The following is a 27060-nucleotide window of genomic DNA, read 5'->3' as shown; positions in this document are numbered from 1 at the left end:
CAAACACCATCCCCTGCAATGCTACTTTTTACTTATAATTAATTTCTTCCTGTATGTGGGCTCGGTTTAACAAATTTGTATTGACCATCAAATATGTGCTGGATACAAGGGGCTGGGCCCACTATGAACATGATATAGCCTCTACTTTCAAAGTATTAACAGTCTCGAAGAGGAGGAATGGGTAGAGTAACAGACATGGATAATATAACCATAAACCACAGTGTGATTGCTACTAAGCAGGTGTATGGATCATTTTCAACAGGGCCACAGAGATGAACACATCTTAAGAGATTTTTTTCCCCAAAATAAATCATACTAGTTTTAAAAAGTGATAAGACTAGATAATGCTGGATTGAAGTATGCATAGGACATGGAGAGTATGGGAAAAGGAGAATTGAGAATAACTCTGAGGTTTCTGGCTTGTGCGGCCAACTTGACAAGGCATATGGGAAAGTAGCAAGCTTGAGCTGGAGAGGTGTAGAGGGATGGGGAAATCTTTCCTGTCAGTATGCTGAGTTTGATATTCCTAGGAAGTTATTATGGTCACTTGAGGTCTTTGTGAAATATCCAAATGGTAATGTCCCATGTTTGAAGCTTAGGAGAGAAAGCTGTGATAGATTTGCACAATGGGAGGGAGTGGCTACAGAATCATGAATGGTGCCAAATTAGAACTCAAGATTTTTTAACAGGTAGACAGAGACGAAGAAATAGATTGAAAAAGAACAGCCAGAAGAATAGAAAATTAGGTGACTCTTTCTCCTAAATCTACCTGCAATTATGTTCTCATTTCAAACTACTTGGTAGATTTTTCTAATTGGATATTTCTCTAATATCACAAATTCAGCTTTCACACACACACACATAAAAACGTTTACTTCTGACTTCTCATTCTGTGTCAATAGGAGGAAAAAATGCTTATTTCTCAGATACATCTGAAGCCTCTGACTCTTCACAAACAGCATCTACGCTTTGAGTTACTCTGTCCTGGCAGGTTCAATGTCTCCTTCATGATTATTCCTCCTTTAAGAATCAGATCAATACACCACTCCTCTCCCACAAAAAGCTTTCTCTAATCTCATGGTCCAAAGTGAGTTAGGAACTCTTTTCCTATGATTGTATTATAACCTCCATACAGTTCTACCACTGCATTTATAATAGTTTGTAAGTAATTATAGTTACATTATTTCATAAGTATCTATTTTTGTTTCTTTGAATGAAGAAACATTTAATTTTTGCATCCCCAACAAAATGCAAATTAAATGTTTGTTGAACAGAGACAAATGAAGGAATAAATAAGTGGAGCTAAACTATTATAGGAAACAGATTTCTCCTTTCATTGCCCTTCTCACATTACCTAGAGATATTTCATATTTTTTTCCTATATTCACATACACTTTATTAATCAATGTCCTATGAGTAAGCCATCTGACCACGATAACTAATGTTTATATTGTAGTAGCCACACATTCCTAGCATTTGCTTCTTAAGGCATTCAAAGGGTGCAACCAGATTTAGCTCCCAACGCTTTAACATTAATTCTACTACATATACTTATTGGGATTTTCTATGGAATTAAATATCAGCCATCTATCAAACCATTAGCCAAGAACTGTTGATTTATACAGTGATCTTAAATGCAGGAATGTGTTGAGACCATGAAAGTACAAAAGGGACACATTAATTTCTGTTGGTCTTTAAAGAAACCTTTCTGGGTTTTGTTTTTGTTTATTTTTTTATTATTTTTGTTTGAGATAATATTAAGGGATGATTCTACTCATAAGCTAATCACTTGAAGCTTATTCTTACGCATGTGTATAAATGAAGCAAAGTATTCTAGGAAATTTAACTGAGGTAGATATTTTGGATATACATAGATATTCAAGCCAATTATTTGTACAAAGTATACTTTGAACTGATACATTGTAAGTACACTTCCTAAGAAAAGTACATTTACCATAATTTTTATATAATTTAGGAAGGAAAACCTGTAAGTTAAATCTTTTGCATCTTGTTAACACTTCAATTTATTTTAAAGTAATCACTAGTGCTTTGTTAGTAATGGTCACATTTGTTTTTGTGCACAGAGGTTTTTGAAATACATTTACGAGGTCTGACAATTAAGTTCAAGAGCTTGTTGCAATGATGTTGCTAACCTTTTTTGATATCAGAGGGATTATTCATTATGATTTTGTACCAACTGGACAAACAGTTAACCAAGTTTATTATTTGGAAGTGCTGAAAAAGCAGCATGAAAAAGTTAGACGACCTGAACTTTTCACCAACAATTCATGGCTCTTGCATCACAACAATGCACCAGCTCACACTGCACTGTCTGTGAGGGAGTTTTTAGACAGTAAACAAATAACTGTACTGGAACACCCTTCCTACGCATGTGATCTGACCCCCAGTGACTTCTTTCTTTACACGAAGGTAAAGGAAATATTGAAAGGAAGACAGTTTGATGACATTCAGGACATCAAGAGTAATACGACGACAGCTCTGATGGCCATTCCAGAAATAGAGTTCCAATATTGCCTTGAAGGGTGGACTAGGCACTGGTGTCAGTGCATAGCTTCCCAAGGGGAGTACTTGGAAGGTGGCCATAGTGATATTCAGCAATGAAGTATGTAGCATGTTTTCTAGGATGAGTTCGCAAACTTAATTGTCTGACCTTTTAGTCTCATCCCAGCAGAAAGGAGAAGTCAGGAGCTAGAGAATTAGCTGTGTATTCTTTGACTTTCAACAAGTCCCTTCAACTCACTGAGTCATAAGTTTCAGAATTTGTAAAAAGGAACTAATTCAAGAATGATATACTATGGCATTGAATAGTGCATATATTGACACCTTCTCTCAAAGCCTTGCAATAAATATCTTATAGAAGGACTACTACCCTGAAACTGACTTTGACAGCCTCTGGGGGAGGTTGAATAACCCAATATAAGTAAAACTTGCATTAGCTATTTCTCATTCTGGATGCTACAATTATCTTCATTACTAAACAGAAACCCAGCTCTTCATGATGCATAAATGCCTGCCTATAGGCCTCAACCACAAAAGCACTACTTTCAGAAAGGATTTATATATAGTTTCCCGGGATGATTTGTGAAAATGTTTTGGTAAAGTCTGCCTTATTTAATTAGGAGTTTTCCCAGTATGATGGGGAATGAGAATTACGTATACCCACCCATGTCTGGCTCAAGGGAAAGGAGTGGAAACTAGAAGACCATAAATACTTTCATCCTGATTCAACTATGTAACCCTGGTATTCAGCACTGTTTTAGGCACTGCGGAATGGTGACACTCTTCCTAGATACTTAGTCCTCAGCTAACTTCACCACTGACCCTTAAATAACAGTATGAGAAAAGTCACTCAGCAGTTAAGCCCTAAACAAATAGAAGTGAATGTGGTTCAGGTCAAAGTGGAAGTGGTGCTTGGCAGCTGGGGAACCAAGGGACTAAAAAGAGATTGCAGTTGTGCTGAATCTGGAAAACTGGCAAGATTAGAACTGGGGAGGGAAATGAAGATACTTTTGACCACAGAAGGAACTCTGCTATTTTGGCCAAATTTACCACCAAACTTCTCTTTCTAGTAACAAATCCACCCTTTATACTTTTATAGGCCCTTCCACTACTCCACTATCAAGAGTTAACCTTTCTTAGAAGTTTCCTGATCTAGTTCTGATTCTGTTTCTGTTCTTCAAGAAGAGTTCAACTTAACATTTACACTTGCGATAATTATAGTTACAACAACTACCATTTATTGAACGTTTGTTGCTAGACACTGCAGAATGCTTCACATAGATTTTCTGATTTAATCTTTAAAGCAGCCCTATGTTTGGACGCTATTAGTCCCATTTGACAGATCTGGAAACTGAGGCACACAGAGATTGTGCAAGTCATAAAGCTAGTGCCTATTAAAGAGAAGATTCTGACCAGTCGTTACACTTTGTGTGAGAGTTTTTGTAAATTATATCGAAGAGTATGAATCCCCTTAACACCTCTAAAGTTTTCTCCTAGTTGAGTCTAGTTAACTGTCCATTTAGATCAACTCTGGTTTTTCTAATAACTGTTCTCCATGAGCCAGATAAGCTGCAAACCTGTTGGAAGCAACGCAGGGGCCGTGGGGAAGAGGTGCGAAGCCTTCGCGGAAAACAGCCACCTGAAACCCTGCTCAGAACCTCGGCTCTGAAGGCCAGTGAGCACACGGGTTCGCGTCGCTCGTCTTGCTTCGTGCCACCTGAGCTCCGGGCCCAAGCACATTCACAAACCGCTAGGGCCTTTCGGCGGCCTGGGGAGGCCGGGCCAGCTCGCTGGACAACGCAGGTCCCTGCTGCAGAGAGCGAGGTCTGCCCTGTGGCCGCGCCCCGCCGGGTGGCCCAGAGCCTCCCTCCTACCGGCCACTCTCCTGGGAGGCAGGGACCGGGAAGGAAAGGACGGAGGGGAGGGGCCTGCCCCTCAAAGTCCCCAACCAGGGACGTCACGGTCCCAGGTGCGAGTACCACGGGGGGCGGGGGTCAGCGCGCGCCCCCTCCTCCGCCAATTCCCCACCTCGGAGCCCGCAGCTCCCGCCACCCCGGGCTCCATCCCCCGCGGCGGCCACACCTGGGACCGCGCCTCGGGGCTGGGCGGCTGCGGCGCCTCGGGGCGGGGCGGGGCGCGGGGCGGAGCCGAGTGCGCGCTCGCGGGGACCCCGCGGAGCCGGCGGTGCGGAGCGGGACTAGCGGCCCGGGGCGAGGGCGCGGCGGCGGCGATGGCGCGGCGCGCGGGGGGCGCCCTGCTGCTTCTCCTGGTAAGTGCGGCCGCCGGGACGCGGAGCCCGGGCAGGCGAGGGCACAGGCGGGCGCCCGGCTCGCGCCCGGACCCGTCGGCGCCCGCCCGGGACGTCTCCGCCCGCCCGGCACTCCCTCTTCGTGCCCGGAGGTGGCACAGGGCTCGGCAGGCGGCGGCGAGCCCCCAGCCTGGGGCCGAGCCGGCTGCGTTGGAACCTGTCCACGGTGCAGTTGTTCTGGCCGCCCTACCGCAGCCCTGGGCCTTTTGGGGTCCGTGATCTGGGGGTGTAGAGAGCCCTGGGGCGGGGGACACCTTCCCTGGAGATCTGGGGCTTTGTTTGTAGTCTTCTCCTGCGGGGAACATGGACGCGAGGAGAGCCAACAGCTCTGCCTGGTTCCAAGCTCGCTCAAGCTCGCTACGATTCCCCAGGTGCACCGGTACACGTCAGGGAACCGGGAAAACCAGGGAAGTTACCTGCAGGCTTAGACGTCAAAAAAAAAAAAGTTAAGAATAGTTTTTAAAATGTATTTTGCAAAATTATTTTTTGCCTGTTACAGCCACGTTGTTAAAATCACCCACATAGTTTTAACTTAAAGTTTACAAAGTTGGTGTTTTAAAACAACTTCCTTATGGATGGGGGGAGGGGGGTTCACAGTGTGAGGGATATAAATGATGAACGTCTAAGTATTACCTTGTCTTGTACACCTGAAACTAATAAAATAAAATAAAATAAAACCACAACCTAGAAGCAAATCAAAAAAAAAACAACAAACAACTTCTTGGTGTTAAAGATAATGTATGTACCTAGTGTTAGGATTTGTCTCATTTTAAAAGGTTACAGAGAATCGAAGTGTAGAGCCACAGTCAAATGGGGTTCTCAGAGGTTAATCTTTTTTTAAAAGGTGGGGGGGCTTCAACCAGTGGAAAGCAGTGTTCAGTCTCTAGATCTACACTTCTTATGGTTTCTGTGCTCCAATTTGATTTTAAAGTACATTTTCTGTTTGTTAGAGGAACTGCACGTAACTTATAAGGGTATCTCATTTATAGGGCTTTGCTAACGGGGTTTGATAAAGTGATAATTTATACTATATAATCTAACCAGGAAAATATTCATATATATAAAACGGGAAAAAACATGACTACCCCACTCTCTCTCACTGAAATAGCACTGGTGTGATAATTAGGATCTCCAGACCTTGGCCACACTGCTTCATTTTCATGCTCTATTTATCCATTTCATTTTGCCCAAGTCATTGAGGTAATTTCCAGTTCAAGTTCATATTCTTAATAAAACTTTTCTAAAATATAATTCTGGGGCTTTGTTTTGGGTCCTCAGAATAACAGAGCAAGAAATTCCCTCATTGTGCTACTTCTTGGTGAAGGAAAATACCAAGCTAATATAACACTTGGCTCCCTTTGAGAGCTTAAATATTAAATTCCTTTCACATAAGAAAAGAAAGTACCTTTGTCCTCAAGTGGTATACCAAGCAGGCCAATTCAAGAACATTTACAGAGAAAGAGGTAAATTTAAGTATATTTTTACTTTAGCAATCTAATATTTTTACTTTATTTGGCAAAAATTGCTCATTAAAAAGTGATTATAACTCACTGAACCAGAGCCGAATTCTGGACTAGTCTTTATATTTCCTACAATACATTTTGTGACATAAATTTGAATGTGTTTATTTTTGGTCAGAGAACAATGGGCAGTTCAGCCTGTTGCCCTCTCTGTATTTTAAGTTGGAAGTACAGGTGCTGCTCTCCTTATGGGGGACTACGTCCCAATACGCCCATTGTAACCTGTAAGTTGGAGTATTGTAAGTTGGAAATGCATTTAATACACCTACTCTACTATCATAGGTTAGCCTCACCTAATCATAGGTTAGCCTCGCCTATCTTAAACATGCGCAGAACACTTACGTTACCCTGCAGTTGGACAATTATCTTGAGTTTCATTTTAAGAGTAAATGCCTTTTTACCAGAAGCAGGAGATACAGATGGATGTTTTGTAGAAGAGGGATGAGAAAACACAATATCCAAAAAACGCTGGCAACACAGTACAGTCATGTGTCAGTTAACAAGGGGGATAAATTCTGAGATATGCATCGTTAGACAATATGATCGTTGTGCAAACATCACAGAGTGCGCTTACACAAACCTAAAAGGTATAGCCTAGGTATAGCACCTAGGCTATATGCTACAGCCTGTGGCCCCAAGGCTACAAACCTGTATAGCATGTTACTGTACTGAAAACTGTAGGCAACTGTAACACAATGGTATTTGTGCATCTAAACATAGAAAAGATACGGTAAAAATACAGTGTAAGAGATAAAGTGTGTGTGTGTGTGTGTGTGTGTGTGTGTGTACATTGGGAATCGGGGAGGACTGTGGAGGGAGATGCCCTAGGAGAAGGAAGATGGAGGGAGGGAGGAAGAGTAGGGGAAAGGGAGAGCAGAGATCCAAAGAGACCCAGAGAGCTAAAGCCTGAGACAAGAAATAATAAAAGGGAGGGTGGAGGACAGAGGGAGAAAGGGAAATAGAGGGAAAGGAAGTGAGTTCGTGCACATTAGTGTGCATGTGTGTAATAAGCACATGGCAGGTGGACAGCGTGCCGAGCCTCCTATTCTATTTAAACCACCCAGAGCTAATTCAACATTGTAGTCAGTTCCAGCCTTTTCTTTAAACATTGAAAACAAATTTTTGCTTGTAATCCATTATACCGTGTTTCCCCAAAAATAAGACCTAGCTGGACAGTCAGCTCTAATGCATCTTTTGGAGCAAAAATTAATATAAGACCCAGTCTGATATTAATTATATTAATATTATTATATAAGACCAGGTCTTATAGTAAAATAAGACTGGGTATTTATCATATTATATTATTATTATATAAGACTGGGTCTTGTATTATAGTGAAATAAGACCTGGTTTTATGTCAGTTTTTGCTCCCAAAGATGCATTAAAGCTGATTGTCCGACTAGGTCTTATTTTCATGGAAACACGGTAGTCTTATGGGACCACCATCAAATAAGACCCGGTTTTATATAATGTAGTCCATCATTGACCAAAATGTCATTATGTGGCGCATGATCGTACACTGTAGAGTATTGGTGTACCTTCTTGATCCCCGGGCTGACAGGGAGATGTGGCTCACGGCCGCTGCCCAGCATCACAAGAGTATTCTATCACACACATACCACTAGTCCAGGAAAAAATCAAAATTCAAATTATGGTTTCTACTGAATGTTTATCGCATTTATACCATCATTAAGTTGAACCATTATAAGTCAGGGGCCTTCTGTATAGACTTTGGTAAAGAATGGAAAGCAGCTCCTCTGACAGAAGTAGTTCTTGAGGAAACAGGTCTTTTATAGATGGGAATGTAAACTGTAGTCTGTATGGGTCAAAGTTTGGTTGCAGATGACAGAATTCACTCTAGGTCGTTAAAGCAAGAAGAGATTTATTTCAGGACCTTAAGTTGATTACATTAGTGTTGGAAGGATTGAGGAAACAGACTGCAGTTTGAGCTGTCAGTAAAACACTTCAAAGTCACACAGCAGAACCCAGGCACTTAGGGAGGAGCTGCCTCTCCTGTGATCCAGAACTACACTGAGACTCTCAAAATCTGGAAACTGCCATGTTAGGATACCACTATCCTGTCAGTTCCAGAACCCTGCACACCTGGTAGGATACTTACCAAGTAAATATACCTGTATCCTGCCTTTGGGCACCCATGAATCTAGTGATGGACGCTATAGTTGTAACACGTAAGACGGTGGCAAAAACCCACGTACATCCATATCCATGCTTGCCTGTAGACACATAGCTTCTGCTTCACTTTCTTCTTTCGAATTCCATGTGGGTACTGATTGGTTGATCCTAAATCACATTCAGAACCTTAGCTGCAAGGGAGTCTATGGTATGTGGACTTGAGCTTTCCTCTGTAGATCAGGCAGACACACCAGAAAGGAGATGTTGAGTGACAACCCACGTAACTATCGCACAGTCATTTAGGCCACCTCTATCTAAATGGAGAAAAAAACAAGATAATAATGTGAATAAAGTCAGAGACTCCTCTTCAAGAATGCATTACCCGTGGGCTCCACCAACTCCTTAATTGTCCTTATATAGAATTCAGAGGGTCCTTAGATGTGGCTGGGATTAATTACATATCTATTTTCACGAACCTCTAACTGAAATGTAGCATTTTTTTAAATGATGTAGGAAAGACACTACAATAGCATTAGCAGTACCTGTGACTTTGTCACAGCAGAATTCACAAACATTTTCGCATCAAACTACAGTTATCTCAAAATACCATTTATACTCATCACTGATGGACTTTTTACTAGATCTTATTATTTAATGTGTTGATAATGAAATACATGGTATTACTGTATCACAGATGTGTTTTTTAAACATTCTGATAACTTTAATGGGTTCATTCATAATCTGATGCTTTTTATTTCATAAATTTAAAAACATTGTTCTGAGAAGGGGGCCATACGCTTCACCAGACTGCTAAAGAGGGAGGTATTTTTCTGGTGATTGTCTCAATTTTGCCTTTGACTAATTAAGGTTGTCCTTTAAAATCAAACTACAGTTTAAAGATTCAGGGATAGCAAATTGTACTGTAAACAGTTAGTTTTATATCTACTAGTGTATTAGTTTGCTAGGGCTACTGTAACAAAGTACGAAAAACTAGGTGACTTAAAACAGCATAAATGTATTGTCTCAGTTCTAGATGCTAGAAGTCTGAAATCAAGATGTCAGCAGGGCCATGTTCCCTCTGAAACCTGTAGCTTTCCGTCCTTGCCTCTTCCTAGCATTTGGTGGTTTGCAAGCAATCTCTGGCCTTCCTTGCCTTGTAGATACGTCACTCCAATCCTCTTGTCTTCACATAGCATTCTTCCCATGTCTCTTCATATTGTCTTCCCTCTGTGCATGTCTGAGTCTGTGTCCAAATTTCCCCTTTTAATAAAGACACTGGTCATATTGGAAGAAGGGTCACATAAATGGCCTCAACTTGGTTAAATCTGCAAAGACCTGTTTCCTGATAAGGTCATACTCTGAGGTGCTGGGGATTAGGACTTCAGCATATCTCCTTTTGTAGGTTCAACTATCTATAAATTGTCAGTGACAATTGGATAACAGGTTGTAGAATAAATTCAGGTATAAAGTAGTAAATATTGAAGCCTGTAAGAATAATTAATCATCATATCCAAGAATTTAAGAATCATTTCATATTTGTTTTTGTTTCTAAAAGTTAATAGGTGGTAGGAAAATGGCAACTCAACATTAGTTTCTTTCTTATAAACTTAGGGGAAAGTACTTGACAAAAAAAATACGTGCATTCCTTTTGTCCAAAGTCTCCCTGATTATTAGAAATAACAGATGAGCTAAATTAAAATCCCCAAGGCTGAGGTCCAGAAATATGTGCAAAAAGAAACTTCCCATGAATCTAATTATTAGACAGGTCTGAGAGTGAGAATTACAGGTCAAAATTCTGCAAAATAGTTTATTCATGAATGAAGCATACGAATATTTATATGAAAAAAATTACACATTAATTAGGGATTGGTATTTTTAAAACTGCCAAATTATAGTAAAAATCAGAAACCTGAATTGAAATAATAAATGAACTTTAGATCAATTTGAGCATTTAATGCAGCTTCTTTTTATCTTTCAGTGTACCACAAATTTTAACAGCTAATAACACTTTTCAAACATATAGTCCATATATGAAAAAGATTGTTTTCTCAGTTAAGTTTATCTGAAAGCATTACATGTATACCACATATGACATTGCACTATTTTTATTTCAAATTAATCTCAAATATATTGAGATTTTTTTTTCTATATGCAAGCTTGGAGAGTAGGGTGACGGAAGCTGGAACACGAGGATTTATACCACAGTCTGATGGTAATATGAGTAATGCCCGCAAGAAAATTAACTGTGTAGAAACATGACCACTATTTAGTGACTCCCTGCTTGATGTTAGGCAGTGTGCTAGACCATTGGGAGATGATGAAAAAGCCAGGCATGTTCTGCCCTCATGGTGCTTGCAATCTAGTAAACAAGTAAATGGCTAATTTCCGAAAGGGTAATGGTAATAAGAGTAATGATAAAAGGATACAGAGTACCATGGAGCCTACAAAAGGAGCTCCAACACAACATCCCAGCCAAGATCTGAGAATCATCGTTCTCACCCACTTTTCCAACCCTGCACATCAGAGGAACATGCATCACCAAGAGACATATAAGATGTGAGTGGGAGGGAGGGGAAGCACAGTGGGTGACAATAGCAGTGGCTGAGATGGTGCTGCCCTTAGGACAATGTACCTGCACCCCCTGCCTACCTTTGAGCCGCAGTATCTCTCCTCCCCAAAGGATTCGCCAGGATCTAGGTTTATCATTTCTATAATCTGTGCTCTGAGAATCTCATCCTTCTAGCCACTCAGACTTAAAATTTTGTCCCTTCTACCCCTTCTCCTGCCCTCCACACCCAGGGGATGGCCAAGGACTGAATTTGGCCCCATAAAGACTCTTGCCTCCACCCGTCCATGCTGGTGCCAGTGCCCTATTGATGGTCTTCGTTCCATCTCTGGCTTGTCAGCGTCTCTGCCTTTCATCTTACACAGTACTGCCCGAAAACCTTTCAGAAGCCCTAGTGTTCCTAATCAGAAGCTGTCAATAATTCTTCCTCCTTAGAGGATCAGTGAAGGTCCTTAGCACAACCTTTTGTCCTTATTGCCTACTTGCCACCATCACGCAGTCTAGGTGCCAAAATGCATGACTTGTTCTTTGCCCTCAGTCAGTCTCCACGTCTGGCACATGCTGTCTTTGATGCACATCATTTCCCTCTGCCTCCTGTCTGCACAGACAGATTCTGCTCCCTCTCAAGGCTGAGCCCATGGCCATCTCCTGCCCTAAACCTCTCCTGATTTCCTTAGCAGGAAGTAATTTCTGCCTTTCCCAAGCTCCCAGAACTGTGTTTACACAAATAAGGTTGTCATTCACACAGATAAGTTTGCCTACCTTATATTACAATAATTTATGTACACTTTATCTCGCCTACTAAACTGTAAGCTTCAGGACAGGATCTACATATCATACATCTATAACCTAGTTAAAAACTTTGGACACAGAAGTATTGAAAAGTGTAAGTGTTAGAGTGTCTTTCTGTGTTTAGAAAAGCTGGAATCATAATTGGAATTTCATTTGTTTAGAAGCAGTATTTAATGCCTGGATAGGGTGAGAGGTAAATTTTTGTTTAACACATTCATCAGTCACTACTGTGCTTCTGCTACATGCAAACAGCCTTCTAGGTGCTCTTGAACTCTGGTGGTCATGGAGCTTACGGTGACAGAAGAGAAGCATAGGGAAGAGACCTTGGCATGTTTTGGGCACCCACTGCATGTATGCGAGTCACTTCCTGTCGTGAATATTATCAATGGGCGAAGCCTGCTAGAACCCAGATCCCCGGACACCATATGCCTCCTGTCAATCCAAAGGCATCACTCCTTTTACAGCAGTTTTCTATCATCTGTCATCAATAAGGCCTGAACTTCTGGGACTGAATAATAATTGTTTAGTTAGTTTCCTTATCAGTTAGGATGCTAGAAAGGAAAAAAGAGAAGAAATGGACATTAAGATTTGTCTAGTTTCACAGGAAGTAGTCCTGCAAAAGTATTCATACAGCTTTGGAAAAGCCATTGATTTTCACTGTTCAGTTTTGCCATCCACTTATTTGAGGCGAATTGAAAATGCCTGTTTTCCACTGTGGACCTTGGAGTCAACTGTTGGCCAATTTCCGGTAGTTCCCGAAGTTTGCCTTCTTGATAGACCAGTGCCATCTAATGGTGAAAAAGGACAATCTGAAGCTCTTGGTTTCTTAAACTTTGGGGTTGGGGGGGGGGGGTATTTGATTTTCTTTTTTCTATGTTTTAGTGTAATTTTCAGGGATATATTGCAGCAAAAAGACGGAAATAGCCCATCATTTTTGTCTTGTCAAATTATGTAAGATGTGTCATATGGATTTACTTATATTTTCCCTGATTCCAAAAACATTTGTAGTAGTTATAGAAAATACATACAAATAAAATGGTAAAATATTTCAAAGAAAATGTTCAGAATCAAGTAAAACTTAAGCTAGAAGAGGAGGTATGAACCAGGTGAGAACACTATTTAAAGCAATCCTGTTGCAGTTGATTATTACTGATAAAATGGGAAAATCTTGTGATGGGAATAACTCAGTGACTGAATTTCCTTGTTTGGAATCCATTGTTTCACACCTCTCTGTAATTAAGGGTTCATTATTCAGTTTATAAATTAGCCCTGCTCTCCTCTTCCCTTTCTCTTGCTACTCTGTGATTTTACACATTGGTTTTCAAAAGTGTGATCCCCAAACCAGCAGCATCAGCATTACCAGGAAACTTGTTAGAAGTACAGATTCTTCTGCCCCACCCCAGACCTGCTGAATCAGAGACTCTCTCAGGTGGGGCCCCAGCAATCTTTGTTTTAACAAGGTGATTCTGATGCCACTCAAGTTTGAGATCCTCTGTTAACATCCCTTTTCGAAACTAATTGGGAGTAAAAAGCAATTAACACCAAATAAAATATTTTGTTGACTTTTCCTGATCTTCAGTTTATTTGTCCTTGTTCCCTAAACTAAGGAAAAACTAGGAGCCGTCCATGATTACACAAAACTCAACTTGAAGTTAGAATGCACAGCGTGATCTAACAACTCAAGTATAGCACAGCGTTGCTAAATTTATATTTTAAAAGTCATCGAGGCAATAAATGCTTACAAAGGAAATATGTTTCTCTTTGAAGCTAACTTCCATATGACTCACCCCAAATCATATTTGTTACACTACGATTGGCCCCAACATCTGAAAAGCAGGTGAAAGATTATGATAAATCATATAATTTAGTTAGACTTAAAGTATGTAGCTTTACTATCTAAAATTCAAATTCGGAGTTCAAAACTTAAAAGTTCAGAATATTGCTTTTCTTGGCTGTGGAGTCTTTTAAGTTAGCAGCTGTGAAAACAAAAATGTAATTTTTTAAACTAGTTGAGTGAGGCTGCTATAGAAATTATACTTATGTGTGGGTCATAAGTTGGGATTTTCTAAATAAGTTATGACGTTTAGCCATAAAATAAATTTTATAGGCTACCTCGCCGAGAATCTATCAGCCAGGAAGTGCTGTCATCCATTGCCTCATAAGTCCTGGATTCTGTTTGTTAAACTCATCAAGGTTACTGCAGAACAGGAAGTCTTTTTTAAAGGTGCCAACCTAGAGAACAAAGGGTACATTGATTTATTGTATTTTTGCAGTGGTGTTTGACCTTCCCTCATGCTTCTGCCAAAACCAAGTTATTTTCTTGCCAGTTACCAGGAAGGCCAATCTTTACAAGATGAATAGGATCCAACAGAAGAAATTAGGAATGCTCTTGAAGGATTTATCTAGTGCCTCTAAAAACACTACTTCGTTGGATACAGAGACTAGAAGCCTCCTTTCTCTTCAGTCTTTAATGCAGGTGGCACATGATATTTTTCTATCACCAAGTTCCTCATGAGAAAGAAAAGAGTTACAGATTCCATAGTTGGAAGAAACCATAATGGTGATCTTTTTTTTATTATTAAGATTTTTTTTTATTAGTTTCAGGTGCGCAAGACAAAGTCATGCTTAGACTTTTATCATTTATATCCCTCACATTGTGGACTCCCCTCCCCCCATCCACTATCTCTCTGACATCGCACCGAGCCATCACACATAATGGTGATCTTGTCCAGCCATCCTTCCATTGTTTGAAGCTCTTTTCCAACATTCCCCACAGGGGGTCACTCAAAAGTGCAGCGCTGAAAATGTTCAAAGGGAAGTGGGCATGGAGGACAGAGACAGAGAGTGTCAGTTATTCTATTTATATTGCCTGCTGTATGCTACCAATTTGGAAATTTACATAAATCCTCATGGTCCTATGGAACTTACAGGACCTTCTTGACCCTACTTATTACAGTAATTTCCAATCAGAAACGTGGTCTGAATCAGAATTTCTTGACCTTGGCACTTTACCATTTGGAAACAGAAATGGCTTTTGATGGGGTGAGGGGTGCCTTGTGCATTGTAAGATGTTGAGCTGCATCTCTGGTCTCTACCCACTAGATGGCACCAGTACTCACCTCCCCACCCCTAACCCTTAATTTAGTTGCTGGTTACATGGTTTGTTCAGCTTGTGAAAATGCAGTAATTCAGTATACTTGTGATATGCGCGCTTTTTTGGTATGCATTGTCCTCATGCATACCAAAATGTCTCCAGTCATCACCAAATATCCCTGGTGGGAGATAGAGTCCCCAAAAAACATCCAAATTATTTACTTTAGAAAAGAGTAGTTAAGATCTTAACTTTTTTAAAAATCAAATAAACAGTTCCGCAATTGACAATATGTTGGTACAATTCTTTTGGGTTTTTGTGCAATGACTGTAGAGCAAATACTTTAGTCCATCATGCCTTATTAAGCGTGAAAACAAGCTATGGCAATAGGTGCTGTAAAACAAACAAAAAAACAAATAGCAGGACTATTATTACATAAATTCCAAGACACCCTCAGCTTTAAGGTACATGCAAATTTTTGTCACTTTTTAATGTTAACACATACGAAAAAAGTGCACATATTACAAGTATACTGGATTATTGCATTTTCACAAACTGAACAAACCATGTAATCAGCAAGTAGATTAAGATTAGCAGCTCCCAGAAGTCCTTGGCATCATCCCCACTGACTCACTCCTCTTGAACAGCACCAACCTTGATCACACCGCTGTCATTCCCACTCTATGGCCTGGCTGCTCCCTTTTCAGGGCTCTGTCGGACCTGCTGCCTCATTCCATTCAGGTCTTTTTGGAAATGTAACCTCTTCTGAGAGCCTTGCCACTGTCCTAAATTACTCTCTACCATCCTGCCCCTGCTTTAATTTTCTTTACAGCTCTTATCACAACCTATTTTTGTCTATCTCCCCAACATGTAAGAATCCAAGAGGGTAAGAACATTCTATCACTTAGCATGTTGTAGGAGCTCAGGAAATTGAAGGCATGAGTGAATACATTCAAATTTCAGACATTTTAAGATGAGAACAATGCAAGTCTTAGAACTGAGGAAATATCGTAATTTTATTTACTGATTGCCTGCTATGTGTCAGTCATTGCAATAAATACACCTAGTATTCTTTCTTTTAATTTGTATAGTAACCCTGCCAAGTAGGTACATCAGTTAGGTTGCTTTCACATACAAGTATCAAAACCAACTAATAGTGGATTAAATAAAAAGAATAATATCTCATAAGAAATGGAACAGAGATGGGGTGGCTCCAGATTTGACCAATTCTGTAACTCCAAGATGGTTTCAATTTGGCTTCTCTGCCATTTTATCAGCTTTCTTCTCATGGTCACACCAAGCGTCATGTCCTTGCTCAGCAATCTCCAGAAGCAGGTGAATAGAGCAGTTGTGCATATGCTTCTCTTCTTATTAGTGAGGATAATCTTTTCCAGACTCTCCTGAAATCTCATTGGTCACAATTCTCTTATGCATTGTTATGGACTGAATGTGTTCCCCCCAAATTTATGTATATAAGCCCTAATTCCCAATGTGATTGTATTTGGAGGTGCGGCCTTTTGGAGGTTATTAGGTTTAGATGAAATCGTGAAGTTTAGAAGAGTACAATAGGCATACAAAAAGACAAAGATAAGGTGACTGTGTAATTTATGGTCTAAATAAGCACACTTGAGAATGAGAGGGTTACTAATGGGAAGCCTGCACAACAGGTGTCTACTGAACTTTCCTGGGCAAACATAATCATGTTTGGGTTCACCCCAGAAATGAACACCAACCCTGTGGAGGGAGCAGCTCTTAGGGAGCATGGATGTGTGTGGGATCAAATCAGCCCTCTCCAGCAATGTTGTCAGTACAGGGTCAGAATCAAACAAAATAGTAGTTAGGCTTACAGAGTTGGGGGAGAAGTGAGGCAGGAGTTTTAGAAGGTCAAGGGAATGAAACATCCCTGAGTCATTACAACATCTTTGGAATGGCTGGCAGTAATCTATTAGTGTTCTTCAGTAGCATTGTCTGCAATGATGGATGTCTGCAACATTTCAAGCTACTTACCTCATGTGGCAATTGAGTAAATGAATTATTAATTACAAGTAATTTAAGTGTAAATAGTCACATGTAGCTACCATATTAGAAAGTGCGGGTTTCTCAATTAAGCCAAAAAAAGTGAAGACCAGAGGAGATCAATGGGTTATAAAGAAAGTGAAGCAAAAGTCAAAAGGCAGGATAGGAGTTTATTGTGCTGACTTTAGAGTAAACATAACTGTATTTAGTTCTGTGTAATGATGAAATCCAAAGTGTGACTATTCTTGATAGGAACCAAAGAAAAGAGTTGGTGAGGAATTGAGTCCTAATCATACAAGTAGTTGTGTGTGTGACCCCAGGGAATGATGGGAGTTAGCTGCAGGGAAAGGTAAGTGGATCCCCGAGAACACGAGATGAAAACTGCAGGGTAAGGAAAAAAGGATCAGTGATTGGCTAATGTTTCAAGAGGAAAGTTTTTGTTTTCGTTTTGCAGATATTAGTTGTGTTCTCAGATTCCTGGAGGAGGCAGTATGGATCAACAAGAGTGTAGCTTGCACTCTATGTCCGTGGTCATGGCAGGGAGGCAAAGGGAAAAATTACAATTTGTTTCCTTTTGACAAAGGAAGATAGTAGTGGTGGTTAAACCTTTTTTTAAAAAAAAAAATGTCTATAATATCTGAGGTGGTAGGTTATTCATTAACAAAATTTTTTAAACTGAATTGAATGATAAATCATATTAAACAACAAATAATTTTATTTTCCAGGTCTGCTTTAACTTTGGAAATACACTCCATTTAGAGGTAAGGAACCAAGGAGCGTATTTCTGTCATTTGGACTCAGAGGCTTAATTTCATGGAAGACAATTTGGCTGTGCCTCCCCAGACTAGAAATGCACACTCACTTAGAGCCAGCCATTCCCACCCAAACAAGTACAAGGGAGCATACAGAGGGTGCCAAAAAAATGTATACACATTTTAAGAAAGGAAAAGAATGTATTAAAATTGTAATAATATATACCGATAACCAAAGATGAATACAAGTCATGTCTAGACACTTTTTTGGCACCCCCAGTATATACAGGATGTTCAATGCAGCATTTTTTGACAGTCTAACTGTCCATCAATAGGAGAATGGTGAAACAATTTATGGTACATGGAAGAATGTCCATGGTGAGGTACTGAATGAAAAATCAAGGGCAGGGGCGGCCGAATGGCTCAGTTGGTTAGAGCGCGAGCTCTGAACAACAGGGTTGGTGGTTCAATTCCCGCATGAGCCAGTGAGCTGCGCCCTCCACAACTAGACTGAAAACAATGAGCTGCCGCTGAGCTTCCAGAGGAGCGGCCAGAGGGCTCAGTTGGTTAGAACCCAAGTTCTCAACAACAAGGTTGCCAGTTCAATTCCCACATGGGATGGTGGGCTGCGTCCCCTGCAATTAAGGATTGAAAACAGTAACTGGTCTTGGATCTGAGCTGCGCTCTCCACAACTAGATTGAAGGACAACGACTTGGAGCTTATGGGCTCTGGAAAAACACACTATTCCCCAATATTGCCCAATAAAAAAAATTTTTTTAAAGTCTGGCAGATGCTGTGGATGCCTGGTCATGGCATTGTACACCAGAGGCTGGACATTAATGAATGCCAACTATAATTTTATGTGTATAATGTGATGGCTCGGTGTGAGGTTGGGGTGGTGGTGGATGGGGGTAGGGGGGTTCACGGTGTGAGGGATGTAAAAATAAAATAAAATAAAATAAAACTATAAAAAAAAAAGTCTGGCAGAATGAGAAGTATATGATAATTCCATTTTTATAGGAAAAAGACCTTTATACATATGCAACTGTATGGTCATAAGTAAAGATCATAAAAGATATTCATCAAGCTGTTAAAAATGAATCACTGAAATATAAGTGAAAATATAGAAGGAAGTTTTATATTTTTACATCATAAACTTTAACGTTATTTTCATGTTACATAATTTAAGTTATAGAATTTTTTCAACTAAAAACAAAGAGAAAAATCAATGACTTAGTGATAACCACTGTAAATATTTCAAAATACAATACATGTTATGTAGAGCAACAAAATTAGTAAAATAATAGACCTAATATAATAATCATTTCTGATCCTAAGATACCAGGTCAGCTGTATTGAAATTTTCCTTGGATAATATATATATTTATCTATTAAAGCCTAATTGAAAATTTATAGAGTAATTTTCCACTTACAGACTCTAAAAACAAAAGATGGGCAATTTAATTGTTTACCCATCTTTAAAGCAATAAATTCATTAACTGACACTTTTACTACTTTTAGTCAAATTGATATCAAAAGGTTACTAAGATTTAGTCTTAAAACATTTCATAATAAACTTTTAAAATATGAGCCACCACAGAAAAATGGAATTTCATCCTCAGTAAGAAAAAAAAAAGTTCTTGAAATGGTATTTTAATTTTATTTTGCCTATTTATCAGGTCACTAAATTACTCTAGCTGTTTAAACTCTTCCCTCTAGGAAATATTTTCTTACTGAAAACAACTAAACTGTACTGTTTTACTGGTCTGGAGACAATCAGTTGACTGAGCCTGTAGAGTTTGCTAGAGTGTATACATTTCCTCGTTGAAAATGAAGCCTGTTAAAAACTATGAAATTTATACCTTAAAATTTACACAACCATTTTTAAAGTTTTAGTAAATTACAGGATACCATACTAATGTCTCGGGTATGGCAATCTTTTGCAGGCCTTAAACACAAGGACTGAAAATAAGCTGCTTCCTAAACATAGGCATTTAGTGCGACAAAAGCGTGCCTGGATCACCGCCCCTGTGGCTCTTCGGGAGGGAGAGGATCTGTCCAAAAAGAATCCAATTGCCAAGGTACCTTCTTAAGAGGAACAAGAAAGATATGTGCCTATATTACTAAAATATGGTGTGAGAAGAGTTTTATGTTCACTTTAAAATTTAAAGAAAATTATATGATGTATTTACTGAGCCTTATGTGTGTATTAGAAAATTAGCAGAACTTAATTCTTAGCAGAAAGTATCAACTTTAAGATCTTTCCCACTATGAAAGATGCAACATCACTGGCAAAAAAATGCATAATTTGGAGCTTTGATTCAACTAAAAGTTAAGGCATCTGGTACTACCATGTTTCCCCGAAAATAAGACCTAGCCAGACAATCAGCTCTAATACGTCTTTTGGAGCAAAAATTATAGTAAAATAAGACCAGGTCTTGTATAATATAACATAATATATAATATAATATATAATGTAATATAATACCGGGTATAATATTTAATATAATACCCAGTCTTATAATAATATAATATCATATAATACAATACAATATAATACCGGGTCTTATATTAATTTTTGCTCCAATAGACACATTGAAGCTGATTGTCTGGTTAGATGTTATTTTTGGGGAAACACGATAGTTGAATCTTTGTGTACCAGTGTTACAATACTTCAAAGAACATATTATCATATGTAGGGGAGGAAAACTGTTTCTCCTGCTACCCTTCTAAGTTCTCTGGGGCCTTATTGGACTGAAGAAGAAAATGGAACAAGAGAAAAAACAAGTTTATTAGCATGTGTATTTTGCCAATAACACATGGGAGTGATTGCCCAGAGATGAGTAACTCAAAGGTTTTGGGCTTATATAGCATCTTAGCAAAGGAACAATTCATTTTTAGAGAAGTGACAAGGTAAAGGACCTTGGTAGAGACAGCCAGTTGTGGGAAGGCAAGTATATGGGAAACTAACGATAGAAAAAGGCTAATTAGTAAAGTTTGTTATCTGGATTCCTTCTAGCATCTCCACGCCAACAAGAGTCTAAAGTTGTTGGTGATGACTGACTTGTCATTGATAGAGAGGGGAGGGAGGTCACATTTACAAATTTATGTCCTGCTTTTAGACAAATATGGGAATGGCAGAGACCTTTTCTTGTTTCTGATTCTTCTCCCTTACCTTCAGCTCAAAATTGTCCTCTGCCAAAGTGGTATATTTTGGGGTGGCATATTGAAAAGTAATTTCAAAATGAAAAGAACTGATACCAAATAGGTAAAGGTGGCCATACATCCTGTTTGAGTTCGTCTTGGTTTTTGCCCCTGGTCCTCGCTTATTAATAACTCCCTTTTCTTTATTAATAGGACACTCTCAAAATGTCCTATTTTTTGATAAGTTATATGGTAATATCTCAGGCTTAGTATGTGCAAATCTGAACTCTTGATTTTTTTCCCTTAAAGCTGTTCTCCATAAGCTATACCCATTTCAGTAAATAGCACTATAATTCCATCTAGTTTTTCAAAAATGTAGCAAGTACTATCAGTTCTAGCCCAAAAATATATTCCAGATCTGCCCACTTCTCTCCACTGCCACCGCCCCTAGTCCAAATTAGTGTTACCAAACTGAGCCCCTGATATTGTGTCCCTGCTTTCACTCTTGCCCCCACCACAGTTCATTCTCCCAAAAGCAGCCTGAATGATCTTTAGAAAAGACAAAGCGTGTTCACCACCTTCATGAGACTCTTTCAGTAGCTTCCTGCTGCAGTGGAAGGAATAAACTCTACCCTGGCCGATAAGATCTCTTTGGGATTTATTGGCCTTGACCTCCTTTTCTCTGACCTCAGCCCCTGTCAACCCCCTACCTCCACCCTGCTACATCCCTAAACCAACCCCAGCTCCTTCCAGCCTCACCCTTTGCTCTTACTGCTCCCTCTGCCTGGAAGCCCCTCCCCACAGATCTTTGCAGTAGCTCTCTGCATCCAGCCTCTGCCCAAGGTTCACCTCCTAAAAGAGTTTCCTTCCCTGCCTCACCCCACCTCTCTCTGTCCCATTTCTCCATTTCAGCTTGGATTATGGCACAGTCCTCTCCAGGACATTCTGCTCTACCTTGTTTGCTTGTTGTGTGGCTCCTTTGGTGGAGTGTAAGATCGCCGAGGGTAAGGGCTTAGTTCTTAAGCTCACTGTTCATGCCCTGTGCCCTGAGCAACGACAGCAGGTGCTCAGTAAACACTTGTGGGAATAAATAAGTGTTCATATGCAAATTTTACTTCATCTTTCCAATCTTATAAATACCAGACATAAAGAGCTCCTTAAAACAAAGAGCAGCGATGGAACAGGAGTTAACAATTTCCTTTTTCCAGCAAATGCTTTACTTTTATAAGCCTTCTAAAAACCAAAATTTTAATTATGGGTTTACAAAACCCATATGGGTTTATATGCAATTAAGTTTTTTTGTTTGGGTTTGATTTTCTGAGATACCTGAGTCATTCACACATTTTTCTAATAGGTTTCCCTAAATGCATTGATTCTTCGGGGTTCAATAAGCATTAATTGTTCTTCTCACTAATTTTAGTAGACAAGTTGTTAAGAGTAAAATTTATATAAAAAGCAAAAGAGCTTGGTAAATTTCCCCAACTTTCCAAATTCTGTTTCTAGAGGTAATACTGTCAACAGTTTAGTGTCTTCCAGATCTTATGAAATGCATTAATTTGTGTATACTTACGCACTCTTATATGCATGTAGAGGATGCCAAAAAAATGTATACACATTTTAAGAAAGGAAAACTGTATTAAAATTGTAATACTCAATATGTACCTATAATAAAAGATGAATACAAGTCATGTTTGGCTTCTGCAATTACAAGAGGTGCTCAAAGTGATTACCATCGGTGTCCAGCTAGACACTGCTGATTACGGCGAACTACTGCTTGAGCAATGTTAACCAGAGTGTCCACTCGTATACATTTTTTGGCACTCGGCTCCCCTCCCCAGTATATACACACACACAAACCAACAGTTATGTCCATACACAGTTTTGTATTATTTTGGACATAAGTGGAATTATATAATACATATAATCAGTACATAAAGATCTAAAATAGTTTTAAAGTATTTTAATATATATGCACATACATATACATATTCACATGTGTATTCACATACATATACATATACACATGCCAAATATATGGCATGTGTATATATACTTGGCAAAAAACAGAGAGACAAACACAGAAAAAGAGAAAGACAAACAAATAGACAGAAACTCAGTGAAAAGTAATCATGGGACTGCTCCTGTTCACCATTCCACTCGAGTTGCAGAGCTGGTATAATAGGCCTGGAGACCCCATCTGCTGTTCCCTTGTTTATTCTCAGCAAAAACTGCCCCGCCAGCCCCAGTGCATGTTGGGAAACATATGGGAAGAAAGTGTAACTAATCTTGAGGTGTCACGACAAAGAACTGGCCAGGCAGGTGGGTGACGATGGCTTCAATGATGTCTGAAGGAGGAAATTGAGGAACTAATAGGAGGCCACATAGACATATTTAGAGATGCAAATAAAACTGTTTATAGAGGCTGAAGATGGTAACTACAGAAGGCACAGCAGGTGAGAAACATTAATTTGCTGAAGCATTTTAAGCAGGGATGGCACTTGATTATTTTAATCCTTCTGTGGAAGTATGCCTTGTTCATCCTTTCCAGATGATCAAGTGGATTTATGTAGGTGATTTTGACTCTGCAATTTTTACCTTCTGTGTTGAATTTAAAATCTACCTGCTCCAAGATGTACACCTAACAATATCTTAACTTCACAACAACCCTAAGAGAGAGGCAGTAGTATCTCTCCACTTTACGGATAAGAACACTGAGGCACAGAGAGGTTAAGTAACTGCCTTCGTATCATGTAACTAGTGAGTGACAGAGATAGGGTTAGAACCCAGGTTCTCTGTCACCAGCACATCCTGTTCTCCCACCTCCCTCCTATCAACATCAGGACAACTTCAGAGGGAAATTTTCCACTAAAAATATTTACATGTAAGTTATGGATGAGTTTAACTTGAGGCATTCCTCTGTTATTTTTACGTTAGATACATTCTGATATTGCAGAAGAAAGAGAACTAAAAGTGATATACAAATACGCTGGAAAAGGTATCACAGAGCCACCTCTGGGTGTGTTTGTGTTTAATAAAGACACCGGAGAATTGAACGTTACCAGCATTCTTGATCGAGAAGAAACACCATTTTTTCTGGTAAGAAGAACAATTTTACATTTATTAATTTGTAGTTTTCTTTAGTAATAGAAATGACTGGTTTTATTGTGTGTGTTTTTGATACAATGGTAGTTTAATTACCTTAGCTTAAATCTAATCTCTTCGGTTATTTATGTCATGATTTCAGCTAATTGGTTATGCTTTGGATGAAAAAGGAAACAACCTAGAGCAACCATTAGAACTCCGCATTAAAGTTCTTGATATCAATGATAATGAGCCAGTATTCACGCAGGACGTCTTTGTTGGGTCTGTTGAAGAACTGAGTGCAGCACGTAAGAGTCTATTATTTTTATGAATGAATCCCCAAGGTCATTTTAACTCCATTGTGTAACTGAACACTAAATCCTGTATCTTAATGGAGGCTGTGTACTAACCACAGAACAAATAGTAATAAACCTATTGTTCCAGACTTGGAACTGTTTTTTTTGTGGGGTTATTTTTGGTGATAACTTCAAAAGACTTTACATGGTGTCTTTTATACCCTCACAACAGGTGTGATAGATTGATGTGACATTAGGTCTCTGTAGCAACTGTTCTGCCTTATAGCAGGAAAACAGCCATAGCCAATATGAAAACAAATGGGCATGGCTGTGTTCCAATAAAACTTTATTTACAAAAACAGGTGGATGGCTGGCTTGGCCGACTGGCAGTAGTTTGCTGACTTGACTTACATTATTTCCACTGCCTGGCTTATTGACAGCGTTCAATGCAGTGCTCTTTATGAAGACCTGCAGGAGAGATTTGTCTTTGATCATAGTGTAAAGAATAGCTGCTTTTCTCCTGAATTGTTTGTATTTTAATAAGCCTTTATTTGTATCTGTTTATTCTTCTTGCTTTGTTTTGTTTATTGGAATAATTATAAATAAATTTGTGGCCTTCCTGCAGCAAGTGTTTAGGACTTCACTCGAAGAATTTTATGTACTGACCTGGGCATGCCTTCATTTTGTTTTCTTACTACTATATCCATTCCCACGTGTTTCCTCACCCAGTTCAATTTTTCCATCTTGATAAACTGATTTGATAAGCACCTGAAATCCTTTTTGGAACAAGATGAAATTAAAATAATAATGTCTGTAACTGTACTTAAGGTTGAGATTCATTTTGGACACCTTTGTTTCTGATGGCAGATACACTTGTGATGAAAATCACCGCAACAGATGCAGATGAACCCAATACTCAGAATTCTAAAATTTCCTATAAAATCGTATCTCAGGAGCCTCCTTACCCTCCTGTGTTCTACCTGAATAAAGATACAGGAGAGGTTTATACAACCAGTATTACCTTGGACAGAGAGGTAAATTAATATTTTATGGTGCTTATCTTTTAAACTCTCCTTTATCCTTGCAGGTTCTCCTCTCTTTTAATATCTAATTTTCCTACTTTGTTGTATATTCCTCATTGATAGAACAACTCTTGGAATTATCCTCTTCTAGAGATGTTCTGACCAATCTGGTAGCCCTTAACTATATATGGCCATTGAGTACTTGAAATGTAACTAGTCCAAATTGAGATATACTATAAGTGTAAAATCGTCTCCTGATTGGGAAGAAGTAAAATATAACCTGAATAATTTTTGTTGATTATATGTTGAAATTATAATATTTTTAGATACTATGGGTTCAATAAAATGTATTTGTTTAAAATTAGTATCACCTGTTTCTTTCACTTTTTTAAAATGTGGCTGCTAGAAAATTTCAAATTACATAAGGACAGTGCTGGTTCTAGGGCCTGTCCATTCAGGATTCCGCTTGCTAGAGTGTTCTAAAGCAATGCTCCTTAATTAGTGGCTCTATAATGAAGTCTATAATGAAGTCTATAATGGAGTCTACTGCTAATACGTACACAGAGGAAGGAAAAAGATAGAAATTGTAGCCCTATTTAGAGTAATACAACTATTTGTAAAGGAAAGAATTATTGTAAATCCCAACTTGGAGGAAAATTTTGAGTAAGTTTCCTAGAAAGGCCATTCTCTCAAACATTTCACTTTTTTTATTTCTAACTCAAAAGGAGAATTTTAGATGAAAAAGGAAATAGAAAATTTTAAAAGTGCTTCCTACATACATGAAGGTTTGAACAGTGAGTGTGCATGAGTAAAATGTTGATTATCCTATGAACACTGTATTTTCATCAAATATAAATCATCATCCAAGCATAGCCAGTATATTTTGTATCACTTGGAAAAATGATTTTACTCTGCCCAGAGAGGGAGAGGGTTGTGCCCAACTTTCCTGTTGGGAGCTTTGTAAAATTGAAGACTTGTATTACTCTTAAAATTCTACTTTAAACTTTGTCACATAAAATTAGAATGCTAAAGTATTATTTTGAAGTATGTGAGTTTCTTCTTTTTTTTTTTTTTTTTTACACCGAGCTGCTGTCTCTGAAGTGTGGAAAATTTAGCCAATAATAATGGCTGTCACGTATTAGGCATTTACCATGTGCCAGGTGCTATTCCAAGCCCTTTATCTATAGTCACCCATTTAATCCACCTAGAAAACCTGTGAGGCTTTATTATCTCCATTTTATGGAGATATTATTATCTCCATTTTATGCAGATATTATTATCTCCATTTTATGCAGAAGGAAACCGAGGGTGGAAGGGATTAAGTGTATCCAACACTGCTAGTTAGTGACAAAGCCAGAATTGGAACCCAGGTAGCTGGCCCCAGAGCTGCTGACCTGCCTTTCACTGAGCCGTTCTGGCCTGCACAGGACCCCAATGCATTGGCACTGTTCCATCTTAAACTCCAGCCACACTGAATGGAGCCACCCACTCACTATAAGGGTACCGTGTGGATGGAAGAGAATGGTTCTCTTTGGTGTGACATCTAAGACCTTGTCCTCTAGGACACATTCTCAAAGAATCATATCTCTCAGACAAAGTTCACAAAGTTTTGCCTTCACTAGCCAAGTTTTCTTGAGGACTAGGTCTTCCTGGCTTAACTATTAGCTGAAAATGAAGTGTGAAGCAGGAAGAACCAATTCCAAGAGTCCCGCCATTACTTCCAGGGGGACTCTACAAAGCAAACTACATTTTGAACAGCACTCTTTTAGCACAGACTATTTTGAAGGAGAGACTCATCTCCTGTCAATATCACCATGA

General features: G+C 39.1%; 1 protein-coding gene across 1 annotated transcript in view; it reads left to right on the top strand.

The window, feature by feature from the left end:
* Window positions 1-4697: 4697 nt before the first annotated feature.
* Window positions 4698-27060, top strand: part of DSG2 (desmoglein 2) — a 39989-nt gene continuing 17626 nt past the window's right edge. The window contains exons 1-6 of the mRNA XM_081078279.1: window positions 4698-4789; window positions 17672-17707; window positions 19646-19780; window positions 23778-23939; window positions 24088-24232; window positions 25088-25254. Coding sequence (XP_080934405.1) covers window positions 4751-4789; window positions 17672-17707; window positions 19646-19780; window positions 23778-23939; window positions 24088-24232; window positions 25088-25254 — 684 coding nt within the window. The 5' untranslated portion in view covers window positions 4698-4750. The remainder of the gene's footprint in view (window positions 4790-17671; window positions 17708-19645; window positions 19781-23777; window positions 23940-24087; window positions 24233-25087; window positions 25255-27060) is intronic.

The sequence above is a fragment of the Rhinolophus hipposideros genome (genome assembly GCF_964194185.1).
Source record: "Rhinolophus hipposideros genome assembly, chromosome: 17".
NCBI lineage: Eukaryota > Metazoa > Chordata > Mammalia > Chiroptera > Rhinolophidae > Rhinolophus > Rhinolophus hipposideros.
Note: the sequence above shows the minus strand (reverse complement) of the source record. Positions and strands in the feature narration are given on the sequence as shown.